Source organism: Crinia signifera, chromosome 4 (assembly GCF_055691185.1).
Source record: "Crinia signifera chromosome 4, ASM5569118v1, whole genome shotgun sequence".
Classification (NCBI taxonomy): Eukaryota; Metazoa; Chordata; class Amphibia; order Anura; family Myobatrachidae; genus Crinia; species Crinia signifera.
The window spans coordinates 5,569,940-5,593,824 of NC_139220.1; the positions used below are offsets into that span (position 1 = coordinate 5,569,940).

General features: G+C 47.4%; 1 protein-coding gene across 3 annotated transcripts in view; it reads right to left on the bottom strand.

Moving 5' to 3' along the window:
- Positions 1-437: 437 nt before the first annotated feature.
- Positions 438-23,885, bottom strand: part of LOC146073579 (branched-chain-amino-acid aminotransferase, cytosolic-like) — a 71,762-nt gene continuing 48,314 nt past the window's right edge. For all 3 annotated transcript variants that reach the window (XM_083180820.1, XM_083180821.1, XM_083180819.1), the window contains exons 3-11: positions 19,458-19,658; positions 18,146-18,256; positions 17,861-17,980; positions 15,436-15,599; positions 14,866-15,008; positions 7,507-7,592; positions 6,955-7,095; positions 6,422-6,496; positions 438-5,024 (exon numbers count right to left, since the gene is read on the bottom strand). In XM_083180820.1, coding sequence (XP_083036946.1) covers positions 4,977-5,024; positions 6,422-6,496; positions 6,955-7,095; positions 7,507-7,592; positions 14,866-15,008; positions 15,436-15,599; positions 17,861-17,980; positions 18,146-18,256; positions 19,458-19,658 — 1,089 coding nt within the window. In that variant the 3' untranslated portion in view covers positions 438-4,976. The remainder of the gene's footprint in view (positions 5,025-6,421; positions 6,497-6,954; positions 7,096-7,506; positions 7,593-14,865; positions 15,009-15,435; positions 15,600-17,860; positions 17,981-18,145; positions 18,257-19,457; positions 19,659-23,885) is intronic.

A 23,885-nucleotide genomic window follows, 5' to 3' on the forward strand; every position in this document is an offset into this window, starting at 1 on the left:
TCTCTTCACATGTCACTCATTGCTCTCCCATACTCACACTCCGCGACCATCTTCGTCCTCCTCTCCATCTTTTACCACCAGCCCCTAGTAGTACGCTCACTACTTACATCTAAGCTGTAATATGTATTGAACTGTGGCGCTCTGTTACCTGTTCCTATTTCTGTTATTTATTTACTGTAATGTTAAGTTTGTCTCCCTGTACTGTTTCTTTGTACGGCGCTGCAAAGTACTTGAGGTGCCATCTAAATAAAATAATAATAGTGTATCGCCAGTTGTGTGCTACTGATTGGCCCTGATTGTGTCGCCTGTTTATGTGATAGGATCTGATGGTGTAATAACAGTTACGGCGTCTGGACATTGCCACGGACGATAGAGGAACATCGCGTCCTGCCGGGCTGAATTATTAACCAAAGAAATAAGGTTACAAGGATCCGATGTTTATTAAATAGTTTTATTGCAGATCATGGAGGAACCACAAGTGAGAACAGAATATCCTGATTGGGTGCAAACATACAATATTGTAATCATTACACATCGCCCTGATCAGCTGCTGTGTACAATTTGTCATGAAAATCGTTTGGTTATGACATTTTGGAGAAAATACCTCGTTATCACACATCAGAGTCTCGTTGCCGTCCCTATCTAATATCACTCAATGTTCCACCATATAAATGTATTACCCACCCGGGTCCCCTACACAGATTGGACACAGAATGGGGTCTGTTTCTATGGGTCTTTTTATATCGGACAACTTGTACTTGCGTCACCCACACACGGGCGGCTATGTCGGCATATAGACATAGCCAAAGTACAGTCAGGTCATTTTGGACCAAGCTGCATCCAATGGTCACCTAAAAATATGCATCAGTCTGGAGGCAATGGACGGGCATTACTGATTGGGCAACAGCGTCCAGACGATGTCCATTTGCGCAAATGTGGTCAATCTGCCACAACTGTAATGTAAACGCAAGATCACAGCATTCCGAACATTCACTCTACATCACAACGCACGTTGTGTCCGGTCCCACACGGGGAGGGGAAGCTGCACAATTGTGTATTCACGATAATAATAAAATATGATCCGTCTTGTCCGATTAGCATTTCCCATGCGCCAATTCTACCGGCGGCTTTTTATTTGCACTACCTGATCATTTAGTGTTCTGTGTATCATCTGGGTACTGCGATTTCTACCATCCACTATACCCATTATAGTGCCATCTCCTGCCATATTCCTGGTGCATCTCCCCCAGTAACTGGCATGGGAACAGAGACACATTTTCTACCTATGCAGAGTTTGGTAGCAAAATGCTATATTATATATCATCATAATCATTATATAATCATGTGTCTGCTCCTGGGTGTGGTCATTATATAATCATGTGTCTGCTCCTGGGTGTGGTCATTATATAATCATGTGTCTGCTCCTGGGTGTGGACATTATATAATCATGTGTCTGCTCCTGGGTGTGGTCATTATATAATCATGTGTCTGCTCCTGGGTGTGGTCATCATATAATCATGCGTCTGCTCCTGGGTGTGGTCATCATATAATCATGGGTGTGGTCATTATATAGTCATGTGTCTGCTCCTGGTTGTGGTCTAGGTCACAGACAAGGTGTAAAGGTGCCCATACACGGTGCGTTTTGCACAGTTCAGAAAGTATGTGCTTTTGTACTAGCTACGGATCACATCGCATGAGATGCAGTATAGTCCAAAACGCATCCAATTATTGTACCGCGTATGGGCACCTTGAGTCGACACAAGAATAAGCTTGACACATGGAAAGGTTGACCATTGCCAGTGTCGACCGTTTGAAAAACAACCATACAGTGTCGGCATATTGCCTGTCAACCTAAAAAGTCTCTGTTAGCCATCCGGATACCCTTCTCCGCTCATACCGATCAATGAACTAACTCATGATGATCACCCCTTTACTCCATACCCTGACAAGTTGCAGACCCCCTGGGATCTGCAGACTATTGCACGTGATTACAGATACATACTGCTATGCAGAGCATCTCGCAGAGAAACTAGATTGATCTTGATCCCTTACGAAACATCTCTGCAAATGTTCAATGAGCTCCGCATGTGTAAATAATTAACTACAGGACCTCAGCGCTATACGCACGATACAATCTATCATATACACTACACCGGGCGCATGGTTCTGAGATCAGACAATACACAGGTAGGAATCATTGTTTAACAATCACATGGGATACACAGAATATCAGGTATACACCGATACAACGTCCTAAAAGCTAATCTGCTACTCAGACGACATCTTCATAATATGACAGTGACATCACAACCCGTGTAACCACTGGGGACGAGGCTATGATGCAGCAGTGACATCACATCCCGTGTAACCACTGGGGACGAGGCTATGATGCAACAGTAACATAACATCCCGTGTAACCACTGGGGACAAGGCGATGATGCAGAAGTGACATCACAACCCGTGTAACCACTGGGGCGGAGGAGATGATGCAGCAGTAACATCACATCCCGTGTAACCACTGGGGACGAGGCGATGATGCAGCAGTAACATCACATCCCGTGTAACCACTGGGGAGGAGGAAATGATGCAGCAGTGACATCACAACCCGTGTAACCACTGAGGATGATGAGATGATGCAGCAGTAACATCACATCCCGTGTAACCACTGGGGACGAGGAGATGATGCAGCAGTGACATCACAACCCGTGTAACCACTGGGGAGGAGGAGATGATGCAGTAGTGACATCACAACCCATGTAACCACTGGGGAGGAGAAGATGATGCAGCAGTGACATCACATCCTGTGTAACCACTGGGGACGAGGAGATGATGCAGCAGTGACATCACAACCCGTGTAACCACTGGGGAGGAGGAGATGATGCAGTAGTGACATCACAACCCATGTAACCACTGGGGAGGAGATGATGCAGCAGTGACTTCACATCCTGTGTAACCACTAGGGAGGAGGAGATGATGCAGCAGTGACATCACATCCCGTGTAACCACTGGGGAGGAGGAGATGATGCAGCAGTGACATCACAACCCATGTAACCACTGGGGACGAGGAGATGATGCAGCAGTGACATCACATCCCGTGTAATCACTGGGGAGGAGGAGATGATGCAGCAGTAACATCCCGTGTAACCACTGGGAAGGAGGAGATGATGCAGTAGTGACATCACAACCCATGTAACCACTGGGGACGAGGAGATGATGCAGCAGTGACATCACAATCCGTGTAACCACTGGGGACGAGGAGATAACACGGCAGAAATAGGAATTATATTGATTGTCACGTGTATAATGTGAGGAGAAAGTGCACTCAGAGACACTACAGAGGTAATAGAGGGATTAGCGCCTGATGACAATACCAGTGAAGCCACCATATTATGTGATACATTAGAGATCCTGATTTACATTCCCACACCCTCGTTCTACATTGTCATCTCAGGAGAAGCTTTGTACAATATCACCTGTCAGCGAAACGTGTAATGTCAGCGGCAGGGGGCAACGGTTAGCGAAACGCTTAATGTCAGCGCCAGTGACTACTTCATGCCACGCATCAGCCCCACTAGTGACTACTTCATGCAACGCGTCAGCCCCACCAGTGACTACATGCCACGCGTCAGCCCCACCAGTGACTACATGCAATGTGTCAGCCCCTCTTATGAATCTATCTCAGGAACCCACAGGAGAGTGAAGCATTACTGTTACTGACCTGAGCTTGCTGATAACATTGCTAGAACATTCCGTCTTCTGTGTTTTACATTGTGGAATTAATACCCAGCTCTTTGGTTCACAGGAAATACAAATGATAAACCTGTACGCTATATACTCTGTATCTTTGTCCAGAGGAAAACAACCTTTAGCAGCATCATAAATATGGGGCGGATCGGTCTTTGGGCTTGTACTAAAGATCCACCTAAATGGCAACACGATTTTCAATCATAAGTATAAAACTTTACCTCCAATATACTTGCACTCACTTGCCGTTATGGAGAGGGCGCGGGGGGAGAGGGGAACAGCACGAAAGAAGCACGAGAGAGAGGGGGGGGGGGGGAGAGAGAGAGAGCGGGGGGGAGAGAGAGAGAGAAGAGGGGGGGAGAGAGTTTCTTTTTTGTGCTTAAAAAAAAAAAAACCTTTTCATGTGTAATAAAAGGTGGTTATTGGCCGACAGTATTGGTGAGAGGTCATCCTGGACCCTGCAGGACTGGTTTATGGAATAAAGATGAATGCTGGTGGAATTTGTGCTTCCCGATAAAACCTTTGAATACCAAAGATTTTGCCACGTTGCAAATATCGCTGGTCCCAGGACGGGTCCTGATATGTACACGGGATATTGTACTATGGAGGACGGGAACAGGGGATATTCCATTATGGAGGATGGGAATATTGCTTTGGTTGGATTCCATATTCTGCAGCATTGGCGTCTGTGTTGTTCCCACCTCTGCGTATACATATCACAAATGACAGAATAGAATCGCCCTATCTGGAGGGCCTCATTTACAATGCGCATTGCTCCCATTAAATAAATATCACTCCAGCAATACTGCTCTGTGCAGACGTGGTGACATCACGGGTGTCTCCTCCCATTGCTGGAAATGTGAATCCTACAGAGGCAGAAAACAGAGCAATTCTCAGAAACACTGCACAATCCACTAATGTGTAGGGAATATCTGCCGGTTCCTCCTCCTGTACAGAATGCCCTCCCCCCGGAGTTTTCCAACACGTAAAGTCCTGAACGACCAGTTCCAAAGCAAACACGTGGCAATAACAGTCCCAGCCTTGTACTACAAGACCTGAGTATACGATAGTGGAACAATAACACAACACACAATGACGTCACATTATCATATAAAGAACGAGGAAAGTGGTAATCACGTCACAGCACAGATTCTAGATTCCGGAGCCTACAGCTAATCTAACGGTATATTTATTGCGTTCCGTCGTCCGGCTGGTGACTTGGCGTCGGGTCATTAGGAGCTGCCCACTTGCATCATCCACTTACTCTCCCTTCTCCCGTACTGAAAGACACACAAACATGGCATCATAAGTAATATAAAAGTCACCAAATATATCTGTAAAATGCAAGGTCCATTATTATTTACACAGCGTCAGCCGCGATACCTGCTACCATATGGATGGGACCATTGACCTCTAGTGGACGGTTGCTTTACGGGTGTAGCAGAGCTACAGGATTTAATGCCAATTTATAAATACCAGCGTGTACCCGACCGCATGGCCACAGATGTCCTCCAGCAGCTGCTGCCACCTGTGATTTCAGCCCCACCTCCTGCGGCCCTTGTGAGGCGGTACCCGCACTGTGACCTGTTGATCTTTCCCAGTGCAGCAATGCCAACACAAATACCCCAACAAGACTGAAAGGGAAGGGAGGGCGGGAAGCCTGGAGACACCAGCTCCTAAAATAAGCAACCACTAATACCCCATCCCTGCCCTGCTTACTAGAGATTTAAACCCACTCTTTTCTTGTGCCAATTATTTGGTTGGCATAAGACGGATGCACAAGCAGCTTCTGCTTAGTAAAATAATATGCGCCTGTCTATATTTAGTGTGTGACTGCTGGTGTATCTGAATAAGACACGGAACATTACACTGCAGGCCGGGTTCCACCAGCGACACATCTGGGGTGCTCACATCTTGATCCAGTTTTCCTAACTTAGTTAAAAAATGTAAAACGTTTTAATAAGAAACCGCGACCTCCACGTGGCCACATTCCGGATCTCGCCTTACGTGGCCACATTCCGGTTCTCGCCTTACGTGGCCACATTCCGGTTCTCGCCTTACGTGGCCACATTCCGGTTCTCGCCTTACGTGGCCACATTCCGGTTCTCGCCTTACGTGGCCACATTCCGGATCTCGCCTTACGTGGCCACATTCCGGATCTCGCCTTACGTGGCCACAATCCGGATCTCGCCTTACGTGGCCACAATCCGGATCTCGCCTTACGTGGCCACATTCTGCTACTGAACCGTTTCTTACGCAGACCTTAATTGTTTGCAGCTTCATTTACAATAAAATTGTTACAATACATTATAGAAGTGGTGTATTCCAGCTCTGGCACATGTATGACCACAGCCTCGCCACGCATGTATAGGGACAATCTCACCACACATGTATGACCACAATCTCACCACAAAGGGTTTGGCGCTCGATATAGAATCGGCAAATTTGGAATATATCGCCAAATCATTTGAGTATCTCTACTCTGTCCTGGATAGGACTGAGGCCTGGTCAGACTTTGAATCTCCAGCTGGAACTACAAGTCCAAGGATACCTTGCCACATCTTTCCTAATAGGAAATGGTAAACCTGTGCCAGGGCATGCTGGGATGTGTAGTTCTGTTGTACATGATGGCGAGGCCTGGACTGAGGTAACAGCACAGTGATACCAGACTCCTCACCTGGATGTCAGTCAGCTCCTTCAGGAAGCGAGCGGCCATCTTGGGTCCATTCTCCATAGTTGGGATATGTACGTTCTAGTGAGACACAGAACAGACAGTTTATATTGATGAAGGAACCAATAATCCCTAAAACTGGCATTTACCAACATGAAGCGTGGAGATAAAACACCCTGTATCAGGGGTTCCACAACTTTTTAGAATCACGGAGCCCTAGAGTATAAGCATTGGGTTCGCATCTCCCCTAGGCCAAATGTTTTTTTTGTTAAAAATGTAGAAAAAAATGATTGAGTTAAAAAAAAAAAAAAAAATTCTGTCATCGTTAGGGTGAATTCTGAAATGAGGGACAGGATTTGTCCATGTGTTATGATGGGAAGCCCCAGCACTTGTTTTGCCGATTATACTGACCAATTTGATTTTGATTTACCTCTGGACCACCAATGCAAGGCACCCCTGCAAGTGTCCCAAGGCACGCCCATCTATCTAGATAGATAGATAGATAGATAGATAGATATAGCCCGGCAGTGACCTCTCACCTCGTTCTTGTACAGGACTTTGCCGACAGGACAGACCACGCACGCGGTGCCCGCACCGAACATCTCCTTCACCCGGTTCTCCTTCAGTGCCGACACCAGATCCCGCATGGTGAGGTAACGCTCGGACACTTTAAACTCCCCCTGGAGAGAGGTGGTGGGAGGATACGGTGAGGGGTGCAGTCTCGTCTCATGGGGTGGGGGGGACATGGTGAGGGGTGGAGTCTCGTCTCATGGGGTGGGGGGGACAAGGTGAGGGGTGGAGTCTCGTCTCATGAGGTGAGGGGTGGAGTCTCGTCTCATGAGGTGAGGGGTGGAGTCTCATTTCATGGGGTGGGGGGACAAGGTGAGGGGTGGAGTCTCGTCTCATGGGATGAGGGGACACAGTGAAGGGTGGAGTCTCATCTCATGGGATGGGGGGGGACACAGTGAGAGGTGGAGTCTCATCTCATGGGATGGGGGGATACAGTAAGGGGTGGAGTTTCGTCTCATGGGGTGAGGAGTAATGCAGATACTGAACATGAATTCCCTACAGGGTATATTCCGTGTACTCACCCACTCCCGAGCCAGATCTAGAATGCTTTGCCTTGTAACCCCAGGCAGAATGATGCCATCTAGTGGTGGGGTGGCCAACTCCAGTTCTGAAACATAACAGTAATATTATCTAAGTTACTCTGTAATAATCTATAAATTTCCTAATACTGGGTCACAGTCAGATGGTTCTCCACGTAGTACAGCAGCTGACAGCGGGACTAGTTTTACCATCCAATTATCTAATCACGTTACATGCAGTAACGTGCAACATCCCTGGTGCTGCAGGTCTCCAATCATTACTGTCCGCCATCTGCCGCAGGTCTAGTATCAGTCATTACTGTCCGCCAATCTGCCGCAGGTCGCCTATCAGTCATTACTGTCCGCCATCTGCCGCAGGTCTCCTATCAGTCATTACTGTCCGCCAATCTGCCGGAAGGGCTGGTATCAGTCATTACTGTCCGCCATCTGCCACAGGTCTAGTATCAGTCATTACTGTCCGCCATCTGCCGCAGGTCTAGTATCAGTCATTACTGTCCGCCAATCTGCCGCAGGTCTCCTATCAGTCATTACTGTCCACCATCTGCCGCAAACCTCCTATCAGTCATTACTGTCCGCCATCTGCCGCAGGTCTCCTATCAGTCATTACTGTCCACCATCTGCCGCCGGTCTCCTATCAGTCATTACTGTCCACCATCTGCCGCAGGTCTCCTATCAGTCATTACTGTCCACCATCTGCCGCCGGTCTCCTATCAGTCATTACTGTCCACCATCTGCCGCAGGTCTCCTATCAGTCATTACTGTCCACCATCTGCCGCAGGTCTCCTATCAGTCATTACTGTCCACCATCTGCCGCCGGTCTCCTATCAGTCATTACTGTCCACCATCTGCCGCAGGTCTCCTATCAGTCATTACTGTCCGCCAATCTGCCGCAGGTCTGGTATCAGTCATTACTGTCCGCCATCTGCCACAGGTCTAGTATCAGTCATTACTGTCCGCCAATCTGCCGCAGGTCTCCTATCAGTCATTACTGTCCGCCATCTGCCGCAGGTCTGGTATCAGTCATTACTGTCTGCCACAGGTCTAGTATCAGTCATTACTGTCCACCATCTGCCGCCGGTCTCCTATCAGTCATTACTGTCCACCATCTGCCACAGGTCTGGTATCAGTCATTACTGTCCGCCATCTGCCACAGGTCTCCTATCAGTCATTACTGTCCGCCATCTGCCACAGGTCTCCTATCAGTCATTACTGCCTGCCATCTGCCACAGGTCTAGTATCAGTCATAACTGTCCGCCATCTGCCGCAGGTCTAGTATCAGTCATTACTGTCCGCCATCTGCCGCAGGTCTAGTATCAGTCATTACTGTCCGCCATCTGCCACAGGTCTGGTATCAGTCATTACTGTCCACCATCTGCCACAGGTCTCCTATCAGTCATTACTGTCCACCATCTGCCGCTGGTCTCCTATCAGTCATTACTGTCCACCATCTGCCGCCGGTCTCCTATCAGTCATTACTGTCCACCATCTGCCACAGGTCTCCTATCAGTCATTACTGTCCACCATCTGCCGCAGGTCTCCTATCAGTCATTACTGTCCACCATCTGCCGCAGGTCTCCTATCAGTCATTACTGTCCACCATCTGCCGCCGGTCTCCTATCAGTCATTACTGTCCGCCATCTGCCACAGGTCTCCTATCAGTCATTACTGTCCACCATCTGCCGCAGGTCTCCTATCAGTCATTACTGTCCACCATCTGCCACAGGTCTCCTATCAGTCATTACTGTCCACCATCTGCCGCCGGTCTCCTATCAGTCATTACTGTCCACCATCTGCCACAGGTCTCCTATCAGTCATTACTGTCCACCATCTGCCGCCGGTCTCCTATCAGTCATTACTGTCCACCATCTGCCGCAGGTCTCCTATCAGTCATTACTGTCCACCATCTGCCGCAGGTCTCCTATCAGTCATTACTGTCCACCATCTGCCACAGGTCTCCTATCAGTCATTACTGTCCACCATCTGCCGCCGGTCTCCTATCAGTCATTACTGTCCACCATCTGCCACAGGTCTCCTATCAGTCATTACTGTCCACCATCTGCCGCCGGTCTCCTATCAGTCATTACTGTCCACCATCTGCCGCAGGTCTCCTATCAGTCATTACTGTCCACCATCTGCCGCAGGTCTCCTATCAGTCATTACTGTCCACCATCTGCCGCAGGTCTCCTATCAGTCATTACTGTCCACCATCTGCCACAGGTCTCCTATCAGTCATTACTGTCCATCATCTGCCACAGGTCTGGTATCAGTCATTACTGTCCTCCATCTGCCACAGGTCTAGTATCAGTCATTTTTTAAAATTTGTCTATATTTCTAAGAGATTTGCACAAATAAACAAATTTAAAATTTTAATTTCTTGGGTTATTGAGTGTCCAGTCTGCGCTGTCTATTTGTGTGTATTTTTGCTTTTTGAGTTTAAGAAGGGCTGAGTATCCCTTCTAGGACAGCAGCAAGGACAATCACTAGCCCTATTTGTTTTTCTGCGCTTGGTTTATAGCTTTTTCTGTAGTATCAGTCATTACTGTCCATCATCTGCCACAGGTCTGGTATCAGTCATTACTGTCCGCCATCTGCCACAGGTCTGGTATCAGTCATTACTGTCCACCATCTGCCACAGGTCCCCTATCAGTCATTACTGTCCTCCATCTGCCACAGGTCTAGTATCAGTCATTACTGTCCATCATCTGCCACAGGTCTCCTATCAGTCATTACTGTCCGCCATCTGCCACAGGTCTGATATCAGTCATTACTGTCCATCATCTGCCACAGGTCTAGTATCAGTCATTACTGTCCACCATCTGCCACAGGTCCCCTATCAGTCATTACTGTCCGACATCTGCCACAGGTCTGGTATCAGTCATTACTGTCCACCATCTGCCACAGGTCTCCTATCAGTCATTACTGTCCGCCATCTGCCACAGGTCTGATATCAGTCATTACTGTCCATCATCTGCCACAGGTCTGGTATCAGTCATTACTGTCCGCCAATCTGCCGCAGGTCTGGTATCAGTCATTACTGTCCGCCATCTGCCACAGGTCTAGTATCAGTCATTACTGTCCACCATCTGCCACAGGTCTAGTATCAGTCATTACTGTCCACCATCTGCCACAGGTCTGGTATCAGTCATTACTGTCCTCCATCTGCCACAGGTCTAGTATCAGTCATTACTGTCCACCATCTGCCACAGGTCCCCTATCAGTCATTACTGTCCGACATCTGCCACAGGTCCGGTATCAGTCATTACTGTCCGCCATCTGATGCATGTCTAGTATCAGTCATTACTGTCCGCCATCTGCCACAGGTCTCCTATAAGTCATTACTGTCCGACATCTGCCACAGGTCTGGTATCAGTCATTACTGTCCGCCATCTGCCACAGGTCTCCTATCAGTCATTACTGTCCGCCATCTGCCACAGGTCTCCTATAAGTCATTACTGTCCGCCATCTGCCACAGGTCTGATATCAGTCATTACTGTCCATCATCTGCCACAGGTCTCCTATCAGTCATTACTGTCCGCCATCTGCCACAGGTCCCCTATCAGTCATTACTGTCCGACATCTGCCACAGGTCTCCTATAAGTCATTACTGTCCACCATCTGCCACAGGTCTGATATCAGTCATTACTGTCCATCATCTGCCACAGGTCTCCTATCAGTCATTACTGTCCGCCATCTGCCACAGGTCCCCTATCAGTCATTACTGTCCGACATCTGCCACAGGTCTCCTATAAGTCATTACTGTCCACCATCTGCCACAGGTCTCCTATCAGTCATTACTGTCCACCATCTGCCGCAGGTCTCCTATCAGTCATTACTGTCCACCATCTGCCGCCGGTCTCCTATCAGTCATTACTGTCCACCATCTGCCGCAGGTCTCCTATCAGTCATTACTGTCCGCCAATCTGCCGCAGGTCTTGTATCAGTCATTACTGTCCGCCATCTGCCACAGGTCTAGTATCAGTCATTACTGTCCGCCAATCTGCCGCAGGTCTCCTATCAGTCATTACTGTCCGCCATCTGCCGCAGGTCTGGTATCAGTCATTACTGTCTGCCACAGGTCTAGTATCAGTCATTACTGTCCACCATCTGCCGCCGGTCTCCTATCAGTCATTACTGTCCACCATCTGCCACAGGTCTGGTATCAGTCATTACTGTCCGCCATCTGCCACAGGTCTCCTATCAGTCATTACTGTCCGCCATCTGCCACAGGTCTCCTATCAGTCATTACTGTCCGCCATCTGCCACAGGTCTCCTATCAGTCATTACTGCCTGCCATCTGCCACAGGTCTAGTATCAGTCATAACTGTCCGCCATCTGCCGCAGGTCTAGTATCAGTCATTACTGTCCGCCATCTGCCGCAGGTCTAGTATCAGTCATTACTGTCCGCCATCTGCCACAGGTCTGGTATCAGTCATTACTGTCCACCATCTGCCACAGGTCTCCTATCAGTCATTACTGTCCACCATCTGCCGCTGGTCTCCTATCAGTCATTACTGTCCACCATCTGCCGCCGGTCTCCTATCAGTCATTACTGTCCTCCATCTGCCACAGGTCTCCTATCAGTCATTACTGTCCACCATCTGCCGCAGGTCTCCTATCAGTCATTACTGTCCACCATCTGCCGCAGGTCTCCTATCAGTCATTACTGTCCACCATCTGCCGCCGGTCTCCTATCAGTCATTACTGTCCGCCATCTGCCACAGGTCTCCTATCAGTCATTACTGTCCACCATCTGCCGCAGGTCTCCTATCAGTCATTACTGTCCACCATCTGCCACAGGTCTCCTATCAGTCATTACTGTCCACCATCTGCCGCCGGTCTCCTATCAGTCATTACTGTCCACCATCTGCCGCAGGTCTCCTATCAGTCATTACTGTCCACCATCTGCCGCAGGTCTCCTATCAGTCATTACTGTCCACCATCTGCCGCAGGTCTCCTATCAGTCATTACTGTCCACCATCTGCCACAGGTCTCCTATCAGTCATTACTGTCCATCATCTGCCACAGGTCTGGTATCAGTCATTACTGTCCTCCATCTGCCACAGGTCTAGTATCAGTCATTTTTTAAAATTTGTCTATATTTCTAAGAGATTTGCACAAATAAACAAATTTAAAATTTTAATTTCTTGGGTTATTGAGTGTCCAGTCTGCGCTGTCTATTTGTGTGTATTTTTGCTTTTTGAGTTTAAGAAGGGCTGAGTATCCCTTCTAGGACAGCAGCAAGGACAATCACTAGCCCTATTTGTTTTTCTGCGCTTGGTTTATAGCTTTTTCTGTAGTATCAGTCATTACTGTCCATCATCTGCCACAGGTCTCCTATCAGTCATTACTGTCCGCCATCTGCCACAGGTCTGGTATCAGTCATTACTGTCCACCATCTGCCACAGGTCTCCTATCAGTCATTACTGTCCGCCATCTGCCACAGGTCTCCTATCAGTCATTACTGTCCGCCATCTGCCACAGGTCTGATATCAGTCATTACTGTCCGACATCTGCCACAGGTCTGGTATCAGTCATTACTGTCCACCATCTGCCACAGGTCTCCTATCAGTCATTACTGTCCGCCATCTGCCACAGGTCTGATATCAGTCATTACTGTCCATCATCTGCCACAGGTCTGGTATCAGTCATTACTGTCCGCCAATCTGCCGCAGGTCTGGTATCAGTCATTACTGTCCGCCATCTGCCACAGGTCTAGTATCAGTCATTACTGTCCACCATCTGCCACAGGTCTAGTATCAGTCATTACTGTCCACCATCTGCCACAGGTCTGGTATCAGTCATTACTGTCCTCCATCTGCCACAGGTCTAGTATCAGTCATTACTGTCCACCATCTGCCACAGGTCCCCTATCAGTCATTACTGTCCGACATCTGCCACAGGTCTGGTATCAGTCATTACTGTCCGCCATCTGATGCATGTCTAGTATCAGTCATTACTGTCCGCCATCTGCCACAGGTCTCCTATAAGTCATTACTGTCCGACATCTGCCACAGGTCTGGTATCAGTCATTACTGTCCGCCATCTGCCACAGGTCTCCTATCAGTCATTACTGTCCGCCATCTGCCACAGGTCTCCTATAAGTCATTACTGTCCGCCATCTGCCACAGGTCTGATATCAGTCATTACTGTCCATCATCTGCCACAGGTCTCCTATCAGTCATTACTGTCCGCCATCTGCCACAGGTCCCCTATCAGTCATTACTGTCCGACATCTGCCACAGGTCTCCTATAAGTCATTACTGTCCACCATCTGCCACAGGTCTCCTATCAGTCATTACTGTCCGCCATCTGCCACAAGCCTCCAATCAGTCATTACTGTCCACCATCTGCCGCAAACCTCCTATCAGTCATTACTGTTTGCCATCTGCTGCAGGGCCTATTGTCTGTAAGGGGACTGGGTGTATAAATATATCCGAGCACATGCGTACATCATCTGCCACTGTGATAACATCTGCCTCCTGAGACGTAGTGATGGAACACCATTGTTACTGATGGTCATACAAGCTAAATATATAGATTGCAGACTCTACAGTGGTTTGGAGGAGGAGTTCTTGTGGCCTCTGGGGATACTGTGGGGAAAACTGTCCTAGGCCGCCATGATGTGGCAGCAGAGAGGAGCCACCGGCCTGATTCACAGCAACATGGGAGAGGTTTTCAATACTATGAAGAGGGCAGAGGAAAACAGCAGCCGAGACCCATGGCGGTGGCCGGGGTAAGGGAACTCCTGACAATGAGCAGGATGAGGATGCCTTGTCAGGCATCTAACCCTGGGACGTAACCAGATGTCACAGCGTCCGGAATCTTATCCACAAATTGGATTTGAAAATCAATTTGCCAACCAAAGCCCCAGAACCATCTGTCTCTTCCACCGCGTCTGAGCAGCTGAGATCTGGGGCTTATTCTCTGTATGGGGAGATATCAGAACATACAGTGATTGTAACGGTGTCACAGAGATATATATAGACATAGCCCCGCCCATGGGTGCGACATGCGTGGGTAAAGGAGCACATCAGCCGCCATGTTTGTGTGTCGAAGTTGTTCCCGCAGCTTCATGAATACCATTCGCCGGCACACAGCGCAGCGTATTTGCACCGCGGGTGCGACTTGCTGCGGCAAACGGGCACTAGCGGCCATATGACAGTTCCGATGAGTGCGTCTCTAAATCTATATAAATACACCCACCACATTGGGTACATGGGATTCGTATCCTCTAATGTGTCTATGTACAACAAAGGCTTGTGATGTAAAAACAAAATTAACCGTAAAACCCCCGTGGATTGTCAGCTGTGAAATATACACTGTATATGAGCATCGTCCTACCGCCATTTTCATTCGTCCAGAAGAGGAAGAGATTCATGGTCCCCACTTCTGTGATCTGTTCGTCCTCTCCGTATAACCAGAGCACCTGCTGACATCCAACGTCCACAGCCTCGTACTGTGCGAACAGCGCATTTCCGTAGTTCCTGCGGAACAAGACGCCAAACACACGTGACAAGCCTGAACCTCCATTTTATAGCGCCGAGATCCGATCCCTGAGGAATCTACACGAACACTTAATGTAAAGCAGAATGTTCCCGCGTGATAATGAGAAGGTGCAAACCCAGAGCACAAAATACCAGGCGGCTGCATTACATAATTACACCCGGCTATAACAGAAAGTGCGTGGGAGCAAGATGGCGGAAACTCTGGGGGGTACAAATACAACCTGATTGGGAGGGAGGGGGCTACGATGCAACTGCTGTGATGGGCGGTGGCTATGATGGGGGAGGGGCATATATTGTGCCTTAAGTGTTTATGTGACCCACTCTACCCGTACCACTGCTGTGTGTCATAGCTGGCCTGGCTACATATAGACATTACTATATTAGTCATAACATGAAATAAACTCACCCTCCCACTTTGCTGTCTCCGGTTCCGCCCTTCCAGGCCCGGACGTATTTAGGGTCGGCCCACAATGAAATTGGATTAAAAGCTCCTCCTGAGAAATAGGGCCCGACTGGGCTCAGAATGACGTACAATAAGGCCTTGGATGGTCTCTTCACTCCTAGAGAGGGCTGAACGGGGAGAAATACAAACAGTTGTGTGGATGGGACAGAAACATAGTCACCAGGACTGATTAATAACCCCCCCCCCGAGCCCCGTAATAGTAACCAGGACTGATTAATAGCCCCCTGAGCCCCTAGTGTGGGTAACAGTAACCAGGACTGATTAATAACCCCCTGAGCCCCTAGTGTGTGTACTAGTTACCAGGACTGATTAATAACCCCCTGAGCCCCTAGTGTGGGTAATAGTTACCAGGACTGATTAATAACCCCCTGAGCCCCGAGTGTGGGTAATAGTAACCAGGACTGATTAATAACCCCCCAGAGCCCCTAGTGTGGGTAATAGTAACCAGGACTGATTAATAACCCCCCAGAGCCCCTAGTGTGGGTAATAGTAACCAGGACTGATTAATAACCCCCCAGAGCCCCTAGTGTGGGTAATAGTTACCAGGACTCATTAATAACCCCCCTTAGCCCCAAGTGTGGGTAATAGTTACCAGGACTGATTAATAACCCCCTGAGCCCCTAGTGTGGGTAATAGTCACCAGAACTGATTAATAACCCCCCTGAGCCCCTAGTGTGGGCAATAGTTACCAGGACTGATTAATAACCCCCTGAGCCCCAAGTGTGGGTAATAGTAACCAGGACTGATTAATAACCCCCTGAGCTAATATTTTGGGTAATAGTTACTAGGACTGATTAATAACCCCCTGAGCCCCTAGTGTGGGTAATAGTAACCAGGACTGATTAATAACCCCTTGAGCCAAAAGTGTGGGTAACAGTTAGCAAAATTGATTAATAACCCCCTGGTGTGGGTAATGTTTACAAGGACTGATTAATAACCCCCTGAGCCCCTAGTGTGGGTAATAGTAACCAGGACTGATTAATAACCCCCCGAGCCCCTAGTGTGCCAGGACTGATTAATAACCCCCCAAGCCCCTAGTGTGGGTAATAGTTACCAGGACTGATTAATAACCCCCCGAGCCCCTAGTGTGGGTAATAGTAACCAGGACTGATTAATAACCCGAGCCCCTAGTGTGGGTAATAGTAACCAGGACTGATTAATAACCCCCCAGAGCCCCTAGTGTGGGTAATAGTAACCAGGACTGATTAATAACCCCCCAGAGCCCCTAATGTGGGTAATAGTTACCAGGACTCATTAATAACCCCCCTTAGCCCCAAGTGTGGGTAATAGTTACCAGGACTGATTAATAACCCCCTGAGCCCCTAGTGTGGGTAATAGTCACCAGAACTGATTAATAACCCCCCTGAGCCCCTAGTGTGGGCAATAGTTACCAGGACTAATTAATAACCCCCTGAGCCCCAAGTGTGGGTAATAGTAACCAGGACTGATTAATAACCCCCTGAGCTAATATTTTGGGTAATAGTTACTAGGACTGATTAATAACCCCCTGAGCCCCTAGTGTGGGTAATAGTAACCAGGACTGATTAATAACCCCTTGAGCCAAAAGTGTGGGTAACAGTTAGCAAAATTGATTAATAACCCCCTGGTGTGGGTAATGTTTACAAGGACTGATTAATAACCCCCTGAGCCCCTAGTGTGGGTAATAGTAACCAGGACTGATTAATAACCCCCGAGCCCCTAGTGTGCCAGGACTGATTAATAACCCCCCGAGCCCCTAGTGTGGGTAATAGTTACCAGGACTGATTAATAACCCCCCGAGCCCCTAGTGTGGGTAATAGTAACCAGGACTGATTAATAACCCCGAGCCCCTAGTGTGGGTAATAGTAACAAGGACTGATTAAGAACCCCCAGAGCTAATAGTGTGGGTAATAGTTACCAGGACTGATTAATATCCCCCTGAGCCCCTAGTGTGGGTAATAGTTACCAGGACTGATTAATAACCCCCTGAGCCATTAGTGTGGGTAATAGTTACCAGGACTGATTAATAACCCCCTGAGCCCCTAGTGTGGGTAATAGTTACCAGGACTGATTAATAACTCCCGAGCCCCTAGTGTGGGTAATAGTTACCAGGACTGATTAATAACTCCCTGAGCCCCTAGTGTGGGTAATAGTAACAAGGACTGATTAATAACCCCCTGAGCCGCTAGTGTGGGTAATAGTTACCAGGACTGATTAATAACTCCCTGAGCCTTAGTGTGGGTAATAGTTACCAGGACTGATTAATAACTCCCGAGCCCCAGTCTGCCATCTTTTTTACTCTACCAGGGTGTCTGCTGGATCTGTCTCCTCCCTCTCATTTAAATGAGAGATATAATCTCAGCAGTACACACAATTTGCGAAATCTCACCTCAGTCCCGATGAAGGTTGGACGGACGTACAGGCTGGCCTCGGTGGAGTCCGGAACCCAGTCTCTGTCCACGTCTATCAGTTTACTGATGCACTCCAAAAGCTCCTTCTTATCAAAAGCCTGGAATGAGAACAGAGTGTAAATATGAGTGTCCTGTTATACTCAGGAGAGGCCCTTCAGTCCGGGAATACCACAGGGCGTATCCTCAGCAGCGGTACCGTTACTGCTCTTACCCTAAAGAATCCATAAATACATATATCTGCCCTCTCCCACTTACTCACATACCGGCAGAGTCATCCGTTTCGCCGATCGCTGCATCCGCTCCATATTGAGTTGCGGTCGGAATAGGCGGATCTTCCCATCTGCTCCCCGATAAGCTTTCAACCCTTCAAAGAGCTGCACAGATAGGACAGATCAGAGTTAATGTGTCATAATAGAGTCAAAGCCCCAATATCGAGATCTACTTCAATGCTGGGCAATAACAGACAGACACAGAGGTAGGAGGGCCCTGCTCTCAAGCTTATACTCTATAGGGAATAGGAAAGGATAGGATGGAGTCATCTAATGCAATTATGGCCACCAGAGGCGCTTGGTGGAATGATGTGATTGGACAGGAAAGGTTTATGGAGGTTATGTGGGTGGGTCTGGAATGTGATAGGCTGACGGAAGAGGCGAGTTCTCAGGGAACACTTATAGGTTTGGAGACTGGGGGAGAGTCTTATTGTGTGTGGGAGGGGATTGCACAGCGTGGGTGCAGCCCGAAGAAAGTCCTGTAATCGTGAATGGGAGAGAGTTCTGTGTGTGTGTGTATTAGAGACATAGATCTTGTGCAGAGAGAGCGCGGGTTGGGAGATATTATGAGATAACAGATGTATGGTGCTGTAGATTGGTTTATGGCCTTGTGTGTAAGTAACAGTATTGTATATTGAATACGGTAGACTACAGGTAACCAATGGAGGCACTGACAGAGCGGATCCTCAGATGATGAACGTCTGGCGAGGAAGATCAGCCGCAGCTGTATTCAGGATGGACTGTAGTGGTGAGAGTATGTATCGGGGAGGACCAGTAAGGAGACTATTGCAATAATCAATGCGGGAGATGATGAGTGCATGGATCAGTGTTCGCAGCGTCCTGTGTAAGGGATGGGTGTATTTGAGAGAACGCACCACACATGATTCACAGCAGTTACTGACATGGGGAAGTTACTGACGCATTTCACATGAAATCTGAGTGCATATCGCAGCTGCTATAACACAGAGCGCGGAGGACGGTGCTTGAATAGAGGTGATGTGACCTTGAGCTGAGAACGTTGGACCAAACATGCCTTTCAGATCCCCCCCCCCCCCCCCCCGTGTCAGCCAGGAACATACCCAGGAGGATGTATCATCTTAATGATGCCCAATGAGGCAAAATCCCTACATTAACCCCTAGGCTACTGTACTGTGAGAAGAGGGACCGGGGGACAGACTACAACAATGAAACACCATCATGTGAAATAGGTTCTACAACAGGTGCAATATTATATAATAACATCACAATGGCCCCAAAAGCCCAACACAAAGCTAGACTATACGGTGCCCCCTTCCCCCGCACTCACCTGGATGGCGTAATGGAGGGCAGAACAGGCCGGGTGCATGGGGATACTCTGGAACGGTTTGATAGCCGGTTGTTGCCATCCTTTCTCCACCGACCACTCAACCATGAACATGTGATCGGTGAACACGCTGCCGAAAACCAGCGTCTTTGGGTCTGGCTTGTCCTTTGGGGAGGTGGTTCGTTCAATGGTGACGTCCGATGCCTGAAGGTGAGAAAGGACAGAACCTGAGCAATCGTAACCACGGGCAACAGGGGACAAACATCAATCAGACCGTTACTAATGTGACCGCAATGTATCAGATTGTACAGAGACACAAAGCCGGTATAACGCTGCAGTGCCCGCATGGTGGGTGGCAGCTGGTGTGTAACATACACATGGCTTCTGCCTGGCCATTGTGGGGGCAACATGTCACAGTAATCAGGGGAACAATAGATTGTACTTGTGTTGGATTGGGCTGGGGCTGGCGTCACCCACATACTGGTTGCTACATGACCAGGTCTGGAGCAGGCTGCCAGCAAAGGCATGGTATAGTACAGGCAGTAATAATGGATACCAGATGACATGCCCGGTTGGGCAAAGGTTTGCCGGGCAGAATATTTTACCCATTTTTACGCCCTTAGCAGTCGGATTTCCACAAATCCCTGCTTAGTGGTTGGCTGCAAATAACTGTCACAGTTCCAGATCACCTGGCAGCAGATGCCCAGAGAGAGAGTTCACCAACTGTCACATTTTCCAGAGCACAATGGTGATGCATAATAAAGGACAGGTGGATATTTTGCCACAGAACTCCGAAACGCCAATATTTTATATATAGATCAGAAGGAGCATTGTTACATTATACTCAGGGCAAAGGTCAGTCATGGGCGGACATCGATCAGACATGTGGGAGAAGCAGACTGAGGGTGCGATGGGAGCAGGAGACTGACACGCGGTAACGTCTCCCAACATATGGAGTCCTGATGTGAAGCCAAAGGCTTCCAATCCGCATGAAGAGCGAGCACATGATCTACATTATACCAGACATTAGTAATCTATTTAGTGCCTGGGCCGGGTCATCTCTTCCCCATTACATCCTGAAGTGTTGTCTCTTCCTCTCCGGCCCAGTGTGCAGACGGACACCTTCAATACTTCAGTCAGGGTCACTGTACCCAATGGTCTCTGACTTCCTATCCCACACTCCACTGGCCACGTGACACAAAGCCCTGAGGTGTTACTGGGAGAACAGGAGCGGGTACTTATGTAATATCTGGGCTCCCGTTTTTCTTATGAGACCGTGTCCGCTCGCCACGCTTCGGGCACGGTGGTTCGCTGCGCTCGCCACACTATATAAAATCAACTCCATGCGTAGTTGGATAGTAGGGGTATGAGAAAATGGGGTGCATTTAACATGGGAGCCCAGATAATACATAAGTATCCAGGAGCGTTATATCACTATCACTGGGAGAACAGGAGAATTATACTGCATACGTATATATCAGAGATATCACTGGGAGAACAGGAGCATTATACTGCATACGTATATATCAGAGATATCACTGAGAGAACAGGAGCATTATACTGCATACGTATAGATCAGAGATATCACTGGGAGAACAGGAGCATTATACTCCATACGTATATATCAGAGATGTTACTGAGAGAACAGGAGCGTTATACTGCATACGTATAGATCAGAGATATCACTGGGAGAACAGGAGCATTATACTGCATACGTATAGATCAGAGATATCACTAGGAGAACAGGTGCATTATACTGCATACATATATATCACAGGTGTTACTGGGAGAACAGGAGCATTATACTGCATACGTATATATCAGAGATATCACTAGGAGAACAGGAGCATTATACTCCATATGTATATATCAGAGGTGTTACTGGGAGAACAGGAGCGTTATACTCCATATGTATATATCAGAGGTGTTACTGGGAGAACAGGAGCGTTATACTGCATACTTATATATCAGAGGTGTAACTGGGAGAACAGGAGCGTTATACTCCATACATATATATCAGAGGTGTAACTGGGAGAACAGGAGCGTTATACTCCATACATATATATCAGAGGTGTAACTGGGAGAACAGGAGCGTTATACTCCATACATATATATCAGAGGTGTAACTGGGAGAACAGGAGCGTTATACTCCATATGTATATATCAGAGGTGTTACTGGGAGAACAGGAGTGTTATACTGCATACGTATATATCAGAGGTGTTACTGGGAGAACAGGAGCGTTATACTCTATACGTATATATCAGAGGTGTTACTGGGAGAACAGGAGCGTTATACTCCATATGTATATATCAGAGGTGTTACTGGGAGAACAGGAGTGTTATACTGCATACTTATATATCAGAGGTGTTACTGGGAGAACAGGAGCGTTATACTCCATACGTATATATCAGAGGTGTTACTGGGAGAACAGGAGCGTTATACTCTATACGTATATATATCAGAGATGTTACTGAGAGAACAGGAGCGTTATACTGCATACGTATATATCAGAGGTATCACTGGGAGAACAGGAGCATTATACTGCATACTTATATATCAGAGGTGTTACTGGGAGAACAGGAGTGTTATACTCTATACGTATATATCAGAGATGTTACTGAGAGAACAGGAGCGTTATACTCCATACATGTATATCAGAGGTGTTACTGGGAGAACAGGAGCGTTATACTCCATACATGTATATCAGAGGTGTTACTGGGAGAACAAGAGCGTTATACTGAATATGTATATATCAGAGGTGTTACTGGGAGAACAAGAGCGTTATACTGCATATGTATATATCAGAGGTGTTACTGGGAGAACAGGAGCGTTATACTGCATACGTATATATCAGAGGTATCACTGGGAGAACAGGAGCGTTATACTCCATACATGTATATCAGAGGTGTTACTGGGAGAACAGGAGCGTTATACTGCATATGTATATATCAGAGGTGTTACCGGGAGAACAGGAGCTATATACTCCATACATATATCAGAGGTGTTTACTGGGAGAACAGGAGCGTTATACTGCATACATATATATCAGAGGTGTTACTGGGAGAACAGGAGCGTTATACTGCATACTTATATATCAGAGGTGTTACTGGGAGAACAGGAGCGATATACTCCATATGTATATATCAGAGGTGTTACTGGGAGAACAGGAGCGTTATACTGCATATGTATATATCAGAGGTGTTACTGGGAGAACAGGAGCATTATACTGCATACATATATATCACAGGTGTTACTGGGAGAACAGGAGCGTTATACTGCATACTTATATATCAGAGGTGTTACTGGGAGAACAGGAGCGATATACTCCATATGTATATATCAGAGGTGTTACTGGGAGAACAGGAGCATTATACTGCATATGTATATATCAGAGGTGTTACTGGGAGAACAGGAGCATTATACTGCATATGTATATATCAGAGGTGTTACTGGGAGAACAGGAGCATTATACTCCAAATGTATATATCAGAGGTGTTACTGGGAGAACAGGAGCGATATACTCCATATGTATATATCAGAGGTGTTACTGGGAGAACAGGAGCGTTATACTGCATACTTATATATCAGAGGTGTTACTGGGAGAACAGGAGCGTTATACTCCATATGTATATATCAGAGGTGTTACTGGGAAAAAAGGAGCATTATACTCCATATGTATATATCAGAGGTGTTACTGGGAGAACAGGAGCATTATACTCCATATGTATATATCAGAGGTGTTACTGGGAGAACAGGAGCGTTATACTGCATACTCATATATCAGAGGTGTTACTGGGAGAACAGGAGCATTATACTCCATATGTATATATCAGAGGTGTTACTGGGAGAACAGGAGCGTTATACTCTATACGTATATATCAGAGGTGTTACTGGGAGAACAGGAGCGTTATACTCCATATGTATATATCAGAGGTGTTACTGGGAGAACAGGAGCGTTATACTCCATATGTATATATCAGAGGTGTTACTGGGAGAACAGGAGCGTTATACTCCATACTTATATATCAGAGGTGTTACTGGGAGAACAGGAGCGTTATACTCCATATGTATATATCAGAGGTGTTACTGGGAGAACAGGAGCGTTATACTCCATACTTATATATCAGAGGTGTTACTGGGAGAACAGGAGCGTTATACTCCATATGTATATATCAGAGGTGTTACTGGGAGAACAGGAGCGTTATACTCCATACTTATATATCAGAGGTGTTACTGGGAGAACAGGAGCGTTATACTGCATATGTATATATCAGAGGTGTTACTGGGAGAACAGGAGCGTTATACTCTATACGTATATATCAGAGGTGTTACTGGGAGAACAGGAGCGTTATACTGCATATGTATATATCAGAGGTGTTACTGGGAGAACAGGAGCGTTATACTCCATATGTATATATCAGAGGTGTTAC